This window comes from Sphaeramia orbicularis, chromosome 12 (assembly GCF_902148855.1).
Source record: "Sphaeramia orbicularis chromosome 12, fSphaOr1.1, whole genome shotgun sequence".
NCBI classification, from domain to species: domain Eukaryota; kingdom Metazoa; phylum Chordata; class Actinopteri; order Kurtiformes; family Apogonidae; genus Sphaeramia; species Sphaeramia orbicularis.
This window is the reverse complement of record NC_043968.1, coordinates 80996818-81012732: the sequence shown is the minus strand read 5'-3', so window position 1 is coordinate 81012732 and position 15915 is coordinate 80996818. Positions and strand designations below refer to the sequence as shown.

The window sequence follows — 15915 nt, the reverse complement described above, 5'->3', positions numbered from 1 at the left end:
CATTTTCAGCCCTGGAGTTTCATACCTCAGACCGGCCCACTTTAGATCACGACCAATTATTATTAAAATCATGGAATTATAACCTACATGTTAGGTCTACACACTGTTCTGCAAAGCCTTGTAATTCAGTGTATTTTCTAAAATATTTCCTTTAATGGGGCTAGTACAAAGCTGAACCCAAAGCAAGACCAGAACGCAGATGACCAATTGAGAGCGTTTATGAAACACAATCACAGTAGGAAAAACACAGCACAGAATAGTTAACACGTCTGTGAAGGCGTGTGATTCAGGACTCTTCGGCCGGGCTGTGAGCGGGGAATATGGATGGTCAGCACGGCCGAGCCGGAGGATTCCCGTCGACACCCCGACTAGGGTAAAACAGAGGATAGTCAAAAACAAGCCAGGTCATACACAGGAGGGCAATTCAGAAGGCAACGGGACATGAGGGAAAGGCTACTCACGGTCAAAGATTTCCATCACAACTTACTTGCGGTTTTGTTCCATCGTTGCTATTGAAAACTTTTGGTATAGTGATATTAGGGGTTTGATGAGGATGAGAAGAAAAAAATATCTGTAATCCTGTGACTGAGGGTGAGCAAAGCAATCAAAGCTAACAACAGACTCCTCTTCATCTGTGTCATTGTGCCTAGTGGTTCAGGGTTGTGCTGCTGAGCTGCTCCTCTGTCATCAGTAGACTCTGGCTCTCCCTTTCACACTTCCTCCAGTTTCTCTAGACTCACCTGCACCTGGATCACAATAAAAATAATATCTACAGACATTTGACTTACTGAAACCAATAAAGATACTTACATTGTCAAAATATGCAGGCTTATTAATATTACTTTATGCTATTGCCTTTCAGTTGTGGGCTTTGTGTATTTACTGTCTCATTTTTATGATCAAAAATAAAATAGGTCAGGACTATGGTTTGGGTCTAGAAAGTGGTTTTAGTGGAACTACTGCTTGTTCACACAGTCTGTCCAACAGCTCACCTTTTCCTTCCATCCTGACAGGAACAATCCCCTCATCACTACTGGCTCCTGGCTCTGCTTCTGACACTAAAGCACAGTTTAAAAATGCTCCGAATTCTCAGCACAAATCTTCTATTTTCAAAGCCTTGGTGTCAGTTTTCATTCATGTAGTGCTGAATCCTGGAGCATCTCATAGCACCTTTCATACTGAACAGGCCTACACCATACTCTTCATTGGAGCCTATTTCTTCTAATCCTCTTCCCTCTCTCAAGTCCTACCTGCCCACGTCTGGACTTGTGGGCTCATGGCTGGTGTCTGCTGCTGGATCTGCTTTCTGACTCTGAGGAGCTACAAGACAAAGTTTCCCAGTTCTGTGGCCTCACATCATACTATTATTTAATGACATAACGTTATGGTTACATGCCACAATGCCACACAATTCATTCACTGGATAATTAACTCACTTGAAAGGTGGTTTACCCGGTTCATCGTCCTCATTAGTTGTTTCCAACCGGAGGTCGTTTTGTGAAAAAGTTGCAGATTTTGGCACGTCTGGCTGCGTTTGGTTCCAGAGCTTTCCTCTTTTTCATTCTTGCCTTCTCCACACCACCCTTGCTCTTTCTATTCTCCATGTTCAAACAGCAAACACAGCTGACCATCCCAGCCTACAGAGCACAGATGGTATCTGCTCCACAGATACAGTCTAGAGCTACGAACTGTATGCAAGGACAGATGACGTCAGGTCACGGTGCGTCTGCAAATATAGGAAGAAAAAACAGCTTGCGAGTAGAGGGGGTGGGGCCCAGGAACAGCGGCTGCAGATTACATGATCAGTGACTGACGTGATCTATGACTGAACACCCCCCCCCCAAAAAAAAATAAATAAATAAATAAATAAAATATTAAATATATATTTAAATGGAACTCCGGCCTTGTGGCCTAAATATTATACCGCCCACCGGGAATTGTCCAGGTCCTCCCGATTAGCCATCCCGGGCCCTGTTTGACACCCCTGTTCTAGATCCTCTGAGTTGTCATCAAACGCTGCCGTCCCATCATACGAGGACTTCCTTCTACCACGGGTTCCTTCAAACCTCTGAAAACTCAGGACAAACCCTTCAGTCCTGACTTCCACTACTACCTGGACACACTGACCAGTCTGTAGTCCTGGTCCTTCCTAGACCTGAACCCTTTCTACTGTTCACAGGCTTTAGTTGGAACACATGGGAGGAGCTGAAGGATCCAGGATTTGGATTGGACTCCATTGGAGACCGATTTCAAGATGAACGGATGAAACGATAACACAGAGAAGACGACACCTCGGAGAATCCATCATCCAACGTCACTCCCATCAAACACACCACCATGAAAACCGGTCAACCACACAACAGGACTAAACCAAAAGGACACCCCAAGACGTGGTGGGCCATGAAGCCACCGGCGTTAACAGCCCTGTGTGGACGGTGGGATGTTGGACAGCGGTATTTCCTGAGGAGGAGACCACGGCTTCAACACCAGCTCTGAGTCCACGTCCACACATTTGTTCCAGTGCTGTTGCAGACGTAGGCCTTGAGTTTCCAGGACAGATGGTCTCAGGAGGCTTTGGTCCCACTGGCTCAAGTGGATCCGATGGTTTCTATGGAGGGTTTCAGGAATACTGGACTCATATTGACTGGGGTTCTGGGTCAGTCTGGATCCAGAACTGCACAAATCCGACCCAGGCCACTTTCATATGTGCTCCTAAATCCGATATCTGAAATTTTGCAATGCGACTTCAGTCTGAACGGCCAGGTCGCATTTATCCGACCTTTACGTCATTGAAATGCGACAATGTTACGATTCTGCGTCCCAGGAGTGTTACTTCCATAAACACAGTGTGTGTCTGCGTGGTCACGTATTATGTCAGGACCTCTTTTGCACATGTGGGTCACTTCAGGGTCACATTCAGTTCAGACTCAAAACTGACAGAAGTCGCATTTAATGTGGAATATGAACGACACACACATAAAAAAAAAACGGATTTCACCAAAAAATCGGAATTGTGCGTTAAACAGTTTAGATCAGTAGACCAGGGGTGTCAAACTCATTTTAGGTCAGTTCCACATTCAGCTAAATTTGATCTGAAATGGGCCAAACCAGTAAAATAATAACATAATAATATAAATAATGTCAACTCCAAATTATTCTCTGTGTTTTGGAGTGAAAAAAGTTAGTTACATTATGAAAAGGTTTACATCTACAAACTATCCTTTCCAAAGATGTGAATAACATGAACAAACTGAAAAAATAAGTATAATTTGAACAATATTCTGCCTCAGTTTATCATTTCCACATGTTCATTAGAACTTACAGATCACAGTGGATCTACAAACACACAAAACATTATAATAACAGACAGAATATGGTTCAAATTGTACTTACTTCCCTTAAGACATTTCAGGTTGTTCACATTTTTTGCAAAATTATACTTTGTTTTAGTGTAAATACATGAAAATGTTTATATTTACAAAGAGAAACATTTGCAGTTGTCATTATTTCTATGTTATTATGATAGTATTTGACTGGTCTGACCCACTGGAGATTGAATTGGTCTGAATGTGGAACCTGAACTAAAGGGATTGTTTTTTGTTTTTTTTAAACATATCTTTATTGAACTTTATATTACACAGTTAACAATATACTCAACATCAAGCAAACAATAAGCAACATATTCCCCAAATAAATAAATGAATGACAGCAAAAAAATAATAATAATAATAAATAAATAACTAAAAAATAAAATAAGCATAAATAAACAGCATACAGCTCCATAAATCACACCATTGTCAAAATTAATTGGTCTCATAACATCTGAGAAACTCAATTAAAGGTGACTACATTTTCACAAAATCCCCTCCCTTTCCTTTAACAATATAAGTGAGTCGTTCCAGTACAATACAAGATGCCATGTCCCTCACCCACATATGTACTGAAGGTATGTCCATTTCTTCCAGTATACAGATATCATCCTCCTGGCCTGCAGGAGTCCAAAGTCAATGAGTGTTGACTGACTGGAAGTAAAAACACAGCTGTCTGGAAATATACCCAACACACACGTCTTTGCTTGAAAAGGCACCGTCACACCCACAATTTTGGACAAAGTTTGTATAACTGACTTCCACACTTCTGTCATTTTGGACAGCTCCAGACACAGTGGAACAAAGTACCCTTTCCTTCTAGACATTTGCTGCAGGTATCCAGGATGTTGGGCGCCCAACGATTCAGTTTGATTGGAGTGATGTAAATTCTCATCAAGCATTTATATTGGAGGAGTTTCCTCCTTGTGTTAATTGATTGTGTTTGGGCTTTTAAACATGCACTTTCCCAGTCGACCTTATGTATATCGGCTTGAAGGTCAGATCTCCATGCATCCAGCCTATCTGAGGTGGTTTCCTTATCATGAGCCAATAGAGCTGCATAAAATAAAGAAATCTGACCTTTTTTCTCTAAGTTTTGGAGTGTGAGGCTCTCCAAATTGATAATGGAGGTTCAGATATAATGTGTTTGTATTTTGACATGATGAAATGTTTTACTTGTAAATATTTACAAAAAAAAAATGTTTCTTTGGAATGTCATATGTTTGACATAGTTGGTCAAATGTCAGAAAAACTACCATCCTTATAAAGGTCTGCCACCTTCTGTACACCTTTTTCTGCCCAGATTTTGAAACCTCCATCTGCTCTTCCTGCCTTAAAGCATATGTTGCCCCATATAGGGGAAAGACGTGAGATAGGGGGAATATCTCCAACATGCTGATGAGCCCTATACCAAATGTCGATGGTATTTTTAAGGAAAGGGTTGTTTGTCATTTTTTTCAGGCTTTTGGGATTTGCAGAGAACAGATACAGTTTTAATGGAAGATTGGGAACTGATGTTTGTTCAATATTTACCCAGGCTGGGGGTGTCTCTGTTGAAAAGTAAAACATGGCTGAGCGTAACTGCGTAGACCAGTAATACCATTTCAGATTTGGAAGTTTTAGCCCACCCCTTTCATATGGCAGGTATAGCAAGTGAAGTCTCAGCCTGGACTTTTTGTTATTCCAAATGAATGCATTAAACATACTGTTTAATTCATCAAACAATAATTTTGGTGGCGGAAGAGGGAGTGACTGAAAAAGGTATAAAAACCTTGGTAACACACTCATCTTAATCAGGTTATTCGGCCAATTATTGAGATGGGCATTGTCATCCATTTATCCAAAGTCTCCTTCGCTTCGCTAATCAAAGGGTCATAGTTTTTTACAACTATGGTTTTAATATCAGGGGCAATTTTGATTCCGAGATACATAATCCTTCGTATGCATTAATAAATGGGGTTTGTATGATTGGTTTTAGCCTTTCATCGTTATTTAAAAAAAGGATGGAAGGTTTTGAGTCATTTATGGTATATCCAGAGAATCGTCCAAATAGTTTAGTTTGTTGCATTAGGTTTGGTATGCTAGCAGACAGCTTTGTTAAGAAGACTATCAAATCATCAGCATACAGAGCCAGCCTGTGTTCTTGTTCTCCTAAACAGATACCAGACAGGTCTGTTTGTGTTCTTATAGCCATGGCCAAGGGTTCTATAGCCAGTATGAATAGCATTGGCGATAATGGACAACCCTGGCGTGTGGAGCGTTCTAATGTGATTGGCTTTGAAACTGTATTGTTTGTTAAAATACTGGCCGTGGGTCCTGTATACAAAATCCAAATCCAATTAAGAAAGTTGCTTCCAAATCCGAATCTCGGCAGAACATTAAATAAATATGGCCATTCTATCCTATCGAAGGCCTGACGGGATTCCAACGATAGCAAAGCTGTATCTTTAGCATCAAATTTCTCCTAAATTATATTAAAACTCTTCTAATGTTGTGGAATCCTTGACGTTTTGGTACAAAGCCATTTGATCATTATGAACCAGTTGTGAGATGTGGGGGTCTAATCTTCTTGCTAAGACTTTACAGAGTATTTTAGTATCAACCCCCACCAGGCTTATTGGCCTAAATGAAGAGCATTCTGCCGGCGGCTTACCAGGTTTTAAAATCAGTGTGATCATTGCCAGTCTCAGAGTGGGTGGGAGACTTCCATTTTGATAAGCTTCTTCAAACATTTTAAAGAGTGGGGTTATTAATTTTTCTTGAAAACTTTTATAGAATTCAATTGTGAATCCATCTGGCCCGGGGACCTTACCGCTGTTAATATTTCTGATGGCCTGTGGTATTTCTTCACAGTTAAATCTCTGTCTAATTCCTTTTTGAATTTTCTGCTAGGGTCGGATATTGAAGTGGTCTAAGAATGTTTCCCGTTCCTCTGAAACTTCAGGGCATTCTGACTTGTATAGATTTTGATAAAACTCTCTAAACTATCATTGATTTCAGATGGGTCGACTGTTAAGTTCCCTGAAGATGTAATTATACTATTAATCGCTCTATCACTCTGCATTTTCTTAATCCTCCATGCCAAGAGTTTACCAGCTTTTTCTCCCTGATCATAATCACATTGCTTTAGTCACAGTAAATTTCTCGCAGTTGCATCAGAGGATAGTTTATTATATTCAGTTCTCAAACGCAATAGTTCACTTGTTTTAATTGGTCATTGTCAGTAGTTAGGTCTAATTCCAAAAGTTTAATCTGTTTGTCCAGAGTTTCCATCTGCTTCTTTTGTTGTTTGGCCTTTGTACTCGTGAAACTGAGAATTTCACCTCTAATGTATGCTTTGAATCCTTCCCATCTCACTGAGGCACTAGTTTGATCTGTATTTAACTCAAAGTAGTTATCTATTTTCTCCCCTACAAATTTAACACAGTCAGGGTTTTGTAACCATCTTGCTTGGAATCGCCAGTTAAGAGGATTATGGGTAAATTTCTCTATGTGAATATTCAGTGAAATTGCTGCATGTCGCTAATCACAATGCTCTCATACTGGCATCTTTTAATCCTTGATAGAGTTCTCTTGAGACCAAAAAGTAATCTATACGAGATTGTGATTTCTGTATACCGGACTGACAGGAGAATTCTATTTTGTCTGGATTCTGCTCCCTCCACACTTCCACCAGGTTAATATCTGATATATATTGATTTATTACTTGTCTAGTTTGTGCTTTATAAATTTCTGAGCCTGTTGAACGATCTATAGTTGGGTTTAGACTGCAATTAAAGTCTCCTCCAATTATGTAGCATCCTTGTAAAGTTGATATTGTAAGAAAAACGTCTTCAAAAAATGTAGGATTATTTCATTTGGCCCATATATGCTCACCAATTTAATGTAAAGGAGAGAATGTTACCCTGAGCGATTACATACCTCCCAGCAGGGTCTTGGATTGTTTTAGTCATTTGAAATGGTATGGATCTGTGGATCAGAATAAGTACCCCTCTAGCATAGTTATAATATGATGCATGTATCACTTGACCAGGCAATCTATTCTTTACAAGTTTTACGTCAGATATTGTCAAATGTGTTTCCTGAAGGAAAACTATTTCAGATTTAAACAGTTTGATCCTGTTTAGAACCTGCTTCAATCTGATCAGTTTTCTTAGTCCCCTGACATTCCAACTTCTGATTTTATATCAGACACGTTCTGGATATTGACTTGTTCCATAAGTGGTAGTTTGTGTCTTGTGGTGTGAATGTGCTCAGACCCATTGCTGATGCTGCATTAACACAAAATACATAGAGGTTCTTATAAGGAAAAGAAAAACACACAAAAGAAAAAAAAAACAAAAAAAAACCTGTGATTGGCCCATAAGACTCCGAGCGCCCCACCCATACTCAGAACAGTGAACAGGGGCTCTTACTAATCCACTCTACAGAGGAGTAGCTGAACATTAAGAACCCAACTTCAAAAACCAACAGTGGTGCCCGCAAACCACGAATTTACCATATTTAACAAAATTTTACAAACCCATACAACAGTAAACAGATTAGATAAGTCATTCAGTTATTTGACAACAGTGTCCCTCAGTAGTGTCCGTTCTGGCGTAACATATACAACGCTTTCACCATAATGAATAGTGTTGGTGCAAAACGCAAAGAAGAACAAAGAAAACTTAAATGTTTATAGTGGCATCATGAAAGCGTTCTATAGAATGACTTTTACAAACAATTTCAATTACTTAGCTGCCCTGGATTGGTAAGATAAATGAGTAACCGAGAAAGTCACATATTACGTAAATCATCTATATCTCCATATTTACGGAGTGTTGAATGGCCAAGGCCGGCTGGTTGTGTGTTTCACCAGGTGAACCGCTCACCGCATTCCGTTAATTGTCTCCGTTGTGTTTCTGATGGAACTCCTCTGCCTCCTTTGGAGATGAAAAAAGCTGAAATTCGCGGAACATTCCTTTTCAGCAAACATTTTCCTGACGGCGTCAAATTCGGACCGTTGCCAAACCATCTCAGCTGACAGATCCTGGGCAAAAAAGAGTTTGTTTCCGTCGTGCACAGTGTTGAAACTGTTTTGTGGACTGGAACACAAACTCCAATCTTGGAAGTTCAGGAAGCGGATGATGAGTGCTCTGTCCTGGTTCGGTTTTGGCGATGCTAGGGTACGGTGGGCCCGTTCTATAGTGAAGGATCTGTCCGTCTCCAGCCATCGTGGTAGCATCTCCCGTATGAACTCCAGCAGCGGCCGTTGGCCCTCCGCACCCTCTCGGAGGCCAAACAAACTGAGATTTATCCTTTGGCTCCGGTTCTCCAGGTCATCGGTCTTTGTTTTCCAGGTAGGCGATTCGCTTCATGGCCCTGTTGAGATCCGCAGTGCTTTTTTCAAGATGTTCTTCTGCCGACATGATTCTGTGCTCTGCTTCTTCCAGTTGTGTAGCATTAGCGGCAATATTTTCCTTCACTTCTGCCATGTTGTTCTCCAAAGCGGCTACCGACTTATTCATTTCCCCCATGAGGCCACTTATACTGTCCAGTTTGGTTCCAATCCACCGAACTCGGAACGGAGGTGACTGGAGTTCAGCCAGTACCGCCATGAGATCAGTTGCATTGCTAGTGCTAGCGGCCTTCTCCATGTGTGAATTCAGTGGTGAATCATCAGCTTTACCTGGCTTTGGGAACCGTGCTTTCGGGTAAAAATATCACAGTCCTTAATTGTGGTCGCCTCGGACATTTTTCCCGTTCAGTTATCTGTCTATTATAGGGTTATTACGGGTTTTAATTCAGGTTACACAGAGCATCCACGTTATGCTGCCTTCCTGGTCTGTGGCTCCATAGCGCCCCCCACACATTGTATTTTTATTGTATTGTATTAAGTATATTATTTGACAGTATTCAAAAGCCTGACCAGGGACAAAGACTGCAAATTAGCTGAAGCTAGACGTCTTATATGCATCACATTTTCCCTTTGGTTTCAATGCTGTATTCATCATCCCTGATACATAAACAATAAATAATAAAAACGTGAGACCCATTTGTGTAAATTCAGGCCATTTACTCAAAAACATGTTGAATATTAATCCAACAGAAAACCATCAAACCTGCATTTGAACACCAACACCAACCAGACCAACAGCATTCAGGAGTTTGGAAAAGAACCTCCGTTTCATAGACATATTGGACAGACGTGTTGGAAAGGGTCCATGTTGACCTCATCATTGTGCTTGATCTGCTGCAGTTGGATGGACAGACTGAAACTCTGCTATTCTTTGATTCATATGTGTATTTAATTAGTGCTTCCTGTCGACGCCTAGATTTTACAGTGAGAATGGAAGAAGCACAATAACCCTGTAGATTTATCAAATTTATTACAAAATGATGTTTCAAATTGAAGCGAACAACCAACAATAATCAACAATGATCAACACACAGATTCAGAGACCAAATCTCGCTGTTTGCAAACAGGGTGCAGTCTGCTAAGACTGGACACAGACACATAGAAGTCAAAGAGCCTTTATACTGTGCAGGTCACATATGCATGTTTACCTCAGTTCCATCACATGTCCCTACAGTATCTGGTTTTGATTAGATTTTATTGATTTGCTCAGTATCTTCAGCATAGCATGTACAGAGTCTAAAATCATCAGAATGACAAGTACAAAGTTTAGACAAAATGCTTAGACAGAATAAATCAGCAAAAAATCATTTTTCCTCTACACTTCCTTCATATTTACTGGTCTACATCTGTTGGAATGACTTTAAGTTTGTATAGTTGAACAGTTCCACAGTGTGGTAAAAATCCTGCATGTAACACTGATCAGCCTTTACACATGTTCATTTAATGGGTCATATATTTATGTTCATAGTTTATGGATCAGATGCTGTCACACACATATTTATAATGGTGAAGTTGAGGCTTTAATTAGATTCAAATAATTGAATAATGACATAAATGAGTTGTTTGGTCAGTTTGGACGTACAGTTGTAGTTCCCACTCCAGACCAGGTGGTGGCAGTAAGGCTCACATTCACATTTATGGACCAACACCTGCCACACATTCAAACTAAAGGCTGAGCAGTAGAAAGTCCAGATGTTTGTGTTCACATCTACACAAGCACATGTGCATGAACACAACTACACAACAGAACTACACATCACACAAACACACTGAGGATCCAGAACCACAGAGTCCAAATCCAGCAAACAGTGGTTCAGTGAATGTGGTTTTGAAGGTGTGGAGGTGGATCAGTTTGTCAGAGGAGACTCTGTAGAAGGACACAGATCCAGCAGGACAGTCCACATACACTGAGACTGTACCAGAGGAGGAGGAGGAGGAGGAGGAGGAGGAGGAGGAGGAGGAGGACTGAGGGAGGTCTGTGCATTTGTCTTCATGCCAGACACTGTATCCACCTTTATAACAGACCAGACTCCAGGACTGATCATTCCATCCAAACACACAGTCTTCACTGCCTCCTTTCCTTCTGATTCCTCTGTAAGTCACTGATACATGAACGTGTCCACTCCACTGGACCTCCCAGTAACAGCGACCAGTCAGACCAGTTGAACACATCAGCTGAGGCCAGACCTCAAATCTGTCCTGATGATCAGGATATGACTGAACCTCCTCCACTCGTTTCACCTTCTTGTTGTTTTCAGACAGTTTCAGTTTTCTGTTCGCTGTGTTTGGATCCAGGGTGAGTTCACAGAAATCTGATGGACAGAAGAAAACACAAAACAGCTGCAGTTATTGATCAGTGATCAGCTGATTGACTGACAGTCTGATCACATGACTGGGTTCAATCCAACTGTTATTGATGGATGGATCATGTGTGAGTCTGACTCTGATCAATACTGATCAATAACAGATAAATCCAGTGTTTTCTAGATGGATCTGTTGTTTCTGAGCACATTTTCACCAACAGACGTTCAATAAAAAAGAATAGATTGAATTTTCCTGTTGGATTTTCCTGATCAGAAACAGCAGATTCAACATTTCTAAAGGACTGGATTTTCCTTCTTTGTCAAACAGAAAATCAAATGGTATTGAACAGATTTTCAGTTCTTGACACAAACACAAAGAATGGGACAAATGATGGATTTGAGCCCCAGGTTTGGATCAATTCAATATGTGAACCATTAAAGGAAGTGTTGAAAAGAACAAGTGAGTGGAAGTGTCCAAATGTGTGCATGGATTGATCAGAGCATCATCCAAACAGTCCAGAGAGAGGCTGGATGGAGCTGACACACAAAACCATTCTGAGGTTTATGAGCAGGAATCTGCATTGAAGACAACTAGAGGATGGAGCCAGTGTTCAACATGAAGGTTGAATGTTTGTGTCATGGTTTGGACTGGGCTCACATGTCCCAACAGCTTCAGGGCTCCCATCAAATGTGTGTGTTTACAATCATGTTGACAGTAGGAAACAAACCAACAACACAAATGGACCAGTGAAGGACGGCCCACTGGAACCAACTGGTTTAATGGATCCACCACAGGACTGAAATGTGGAAATGGACTAAAAACACAGATGGGACAAATGTTGGATTGAGTTGATGAATCCAAATAGAAGAGACTGGACCCAACCACAGACTTTGATTGGTTTGTTTTATGGTTCTGATGATTTTGTTTGGTTGAATTGTTGTTATTTGTGTGGGTTTAATGGTTTTTGTGTTGATGCAGTGCTTCAGACAGACGTTTATAATGAAATCCATCCATGTGTCACAACGGGGGAAATGAGAGGACTCAAATGCACAGTACTGAAGGGAAAAAAAACACAAGTTTATTAAACAAAAATGAAACTTAACAACGGAAAACACAGAACCGGGGACAGTGTCCGTAGAGGAAGATGGCAGAATGTCCGGGTTATGGAGTGGAATGAAGAGGAATGGACCAGCGCTGCATGGCTGCAACCCTAAGCCTTAAATAGGCTGGAGGTAACTGGCTGAAGCCACGCAGTGCCAGCACTTAAGTCAGCAAATGAGGAGATGAGGAGAGGGAGGAGCTGAGGGCCGCACAGGCACAGATCAGGACACCATGTTCAGATGGAGAATGGCCCCTGGATTATTGTTTGTACTAGTGATGTCCCCATCTGGATTTTTTTGCTTCCAATCCGATCCGATTTTTTTATGATTAGTTTTGCTCATACCGACCTGGTACCGATCTGATACTGATACTTTTTACAATGAAATTGTGATTTAAATTTGGAGTCATTTATAGGTTATTCTACTATTATTTTACTGTAGATCCCAGTTGGTCTGAATGTGGAACCTGAACTAAAACAACTATGACACCTTTGACTCTTAATAACTTTAGGATCATTTTCACTCTTTCCAATTTCATACTGTGGACAAATGTTTGCGGTTTCATAGTCGAGTGGACCTATTTCCGACATTTACATCATCCTACATTGTGTGACACAGAGTATGCGTACGCGGAGTCGTAAAAATTGAGCTTTGTGCAGACGTGTCCAGCAGGCGTCTGCTTTGGGTTCGAGTATGAGCGGACGCCCGGATCAGCCCAATCTCATGACTAAATCCAATCTTCTAAAAAATGCCAGATCAGCTGCTGATCCTGATCTTTAGATCGGATCGGGACATCCCTAGTTTGTACATTTCATTCTTTGTCCCACAGTGACAGTACAGACTGTAAATGTGCAGAAAGACACTAGAGCTCTGATCTGCACTAAATAGTCTGGGACTGGACCTGAGGACTCACTGCTCAGGGTATGTGGGTCCATGTGGTACCAGTCCTGACCAATCAGCTATCAGCTCATCCTTCCACTAAACTGACTGTCTTCATGAACACTGTAGATGTTTAGAATGTGGAACCAGGTCCCAGTTTGGGTTCAGGTGGGTTTTAATCAATCTAATGAAATCACACTTACACTTCCTTGGACCTGGTTTCAACCATCGGACTCCAGCAGGATCCAACCTGAAAGGAGGAGGAGGGTCAGAGAGGTCAGCTGGAAACATGGACATTCCATCACTGTGATCCACTGAAGCTTTTCTGTTCACATCCACTAAATGGTTCCTTCTGAATCACTGACTGAGTGTGTTTGTCTGTGAACATGGGCTGGACCTTCATACAGGATGGATCCCAGCTCTGACAGATGGTTCCTGTCAGCTCTACCTGTTCTATCTGCCATTATCTGTGGATGCATCAGCTCAGTCCATACCTGACAGTGTCCAGTCTCCAGTGTGGATCCTCCACTAGAGCACACAGCTCCTGTCCTGAGGCTCCTGGATGGTTGTAGCTCAGGTCTAGCAGTCTGAGATGGGACGGATTGGACTGTAGGGCTGAGACCAGAGAAGAACATCCTTCCTCTGTGATCAGACATCCTGACAATCTGCAACACAAAACATCACATCCATCAACTGAGGATGGAGATGAGTGGAGTTGGAGACATTGAACAGAGTCTGTGAATGCATGGGACTTCACCAACAGGACTTCAATGTGTAAAGTCTATGAGTTCCAGACTCTGAACAAAGTTGAACATCAGAAGAATTGGTCTGGAGTTCAACACAAACAACCACTGACAAGTTCAATCCATCCAACAACTGCAGACAAACATTGAAATGATGTGTTGTGTTCTGTGTTGAACCCTGACCTGAGAGTGTCCAGTCTGCATCCTGGACTCTTCAGTCCATCTGACAGGATCTTCACTCCTGAATCCTTCAGGTCATTGTTGCTTAGATCCAGATGTGTCAGACTACAGGACTGGGATCTGAGAACTGAGGACAGAGCTTCACAGCTTCTGTCTGACAGGTTACAGCCACTGAGTCTGGACAAAACAAAAGGCATGAGTATAAAGTTATTGATTTGGTTGAAATGATAGATCCATATTTGAGATGTTTGATCCAACTGTTTGTTCTCACAGAGCTTTGTTGGAGGCTTTGACCACTGATAGCAGCCTCAGAAGAACCTCCTCTGAACCAGAGTATTCCTTCAGGTCAAACACATCCAGGTCTTTTTCTGATGACAGTAAGATGAAGGCCAGAGCTGACCACTGAGCAGGAGACAGTTGTTCTGTGGACAGACGTCCTGATCTCAGGTACTGTTGGATCTGATCCACCAGAGATCCATCCTCCAGTTCATTCAGACAGTGGAACAGGTTGATGCTTCTCTCTGCAGACACATTCTCATTGATCTTCTCCTTGATGTACTCAACGGTTTTCTGGTTGGTCTTTGAGCTGCTTCCTGTTGGTTTCACCAGACTTTGTAGGAGACTCTGATTGGTCTGGAGTGATAGACCCAGGAGGAAGCGGAGGAACAGGTCCAAGTGTCCATTTGGACTCTGTAAGGCCTGGTCCACAGCGGTCTGGTAGAACTGGTCAGAGGTGTCCCACTGTAGTTTAGACCAAACAGATGTTTGTTCTTCTGACAGCAGATTGACTCCAGTGTTGATGAAGGTCTGATGGACATGAAGAGCAGCCAGGAACTCCTGGACACTCAGATGGATGAAGCAGAACCTCTGGTCCTGGTACAGTCCTCTCTCCTCTTTGAAGACCTCTGTGAACACTCCTGAGTACACTGAGGCTGAGCTGATATCGATGCCACACTCTGTCAGGTCAGATTCATAGAAGATCAGGTTTCCTTTCTTCAGCTGCTCAAAGGCCAGTTTTCCCAGAGACTCAGTCATCTTCCTGGTCTCTGGATTCCAGGGTGAATCTGTCTCAGATCTTCCATCATACTTGACGTTCTTCAGTTTGGCCTGAACCACCAGGAAGTGGATGTACATCTGAGTCAGGGTCTTGGGCAGTTGTCTTCTATCTGTGGTCTTCAACACGTCCTCCAGAACTGTAGCAGTGATCCAGCAGAAGACTGGGATGTGACACATGATGTGGACGCTTCGTGACGTCTTGATGTGGGAGATGATTGTGTTGGTCTGTTTCTTATCTCTGACCCTCTTCCTGAAGTACTCCTCCTTCTGTGGGTCAGTGAATCCTCTGACCTCTGTCACCATGTCCACACACTGAGCAGGGATCTGATTGGCTGCTGCAGGTCGTGTGGTTATCCAGAGGCGAGCAGAGGGAAGCAGGTTCCCCCTGATGAGGTTCATCAGCAGCACATCCACTGAGCTGGACTCTGTCACATCAGTCAGGATCTGAGTGTTGTTGAAGTCCAGAGGAGGTTGACACTCATCCAGACCGTCTAAGATGAACACCACCTGGAGGTCTTCAAAGATCCAGATTCCTGCTTCTTTGGTTTCAGTAAAGAAGTGATGAACCAGTTCCACCAAGCTGAACTTCTTCTGTTCAGCACATTCAGCTCTCTGAAGGTGAATGGAAATATGAAGTGGATGTCCTGGTTGGTTTTGTCTTCAGCCCAGTCCAGACTGAACTTCTGTGTGGACACTGTTTTCCCGATGCCGGCCACGCCCTTTGTCAGCACTGTTCTGATTGGTTGATCTCTGTCAGGTGGTGTTTTAAAGATGTCTTCACATGTGATGGTTGTTGGTGGTCTGTGTGGGTTCCTGGATGCTGTTTCAATCTGTCTGACCTCATGGTCCTGGTTGACCTCTGTAGCCCCTCCCTCTGTGATGTAGAG

General features: G+C 42.2%; 1 protein-coding gene across 1 annotated transcript in view; it reads right to left on the bottom strand.

The window, feature by feature from the left end:
• Positions 1–15915, bottom strand: part of LOC115429150 (protein NLRC3-like) — a 34528-nt gene that overhangs the window by 16500 nt on the left and 2113 nt on the right. Inside the window, exon 3 of the mRNA XM_030148398.1 lies at positions 756–769. Within this exon, the coding sequence (XP_030004258.1) occupies positions 756–769 (14 nt within the window). The remainder of the gene's footprint in view (positions 1–755; positions 770–15915) is intronic.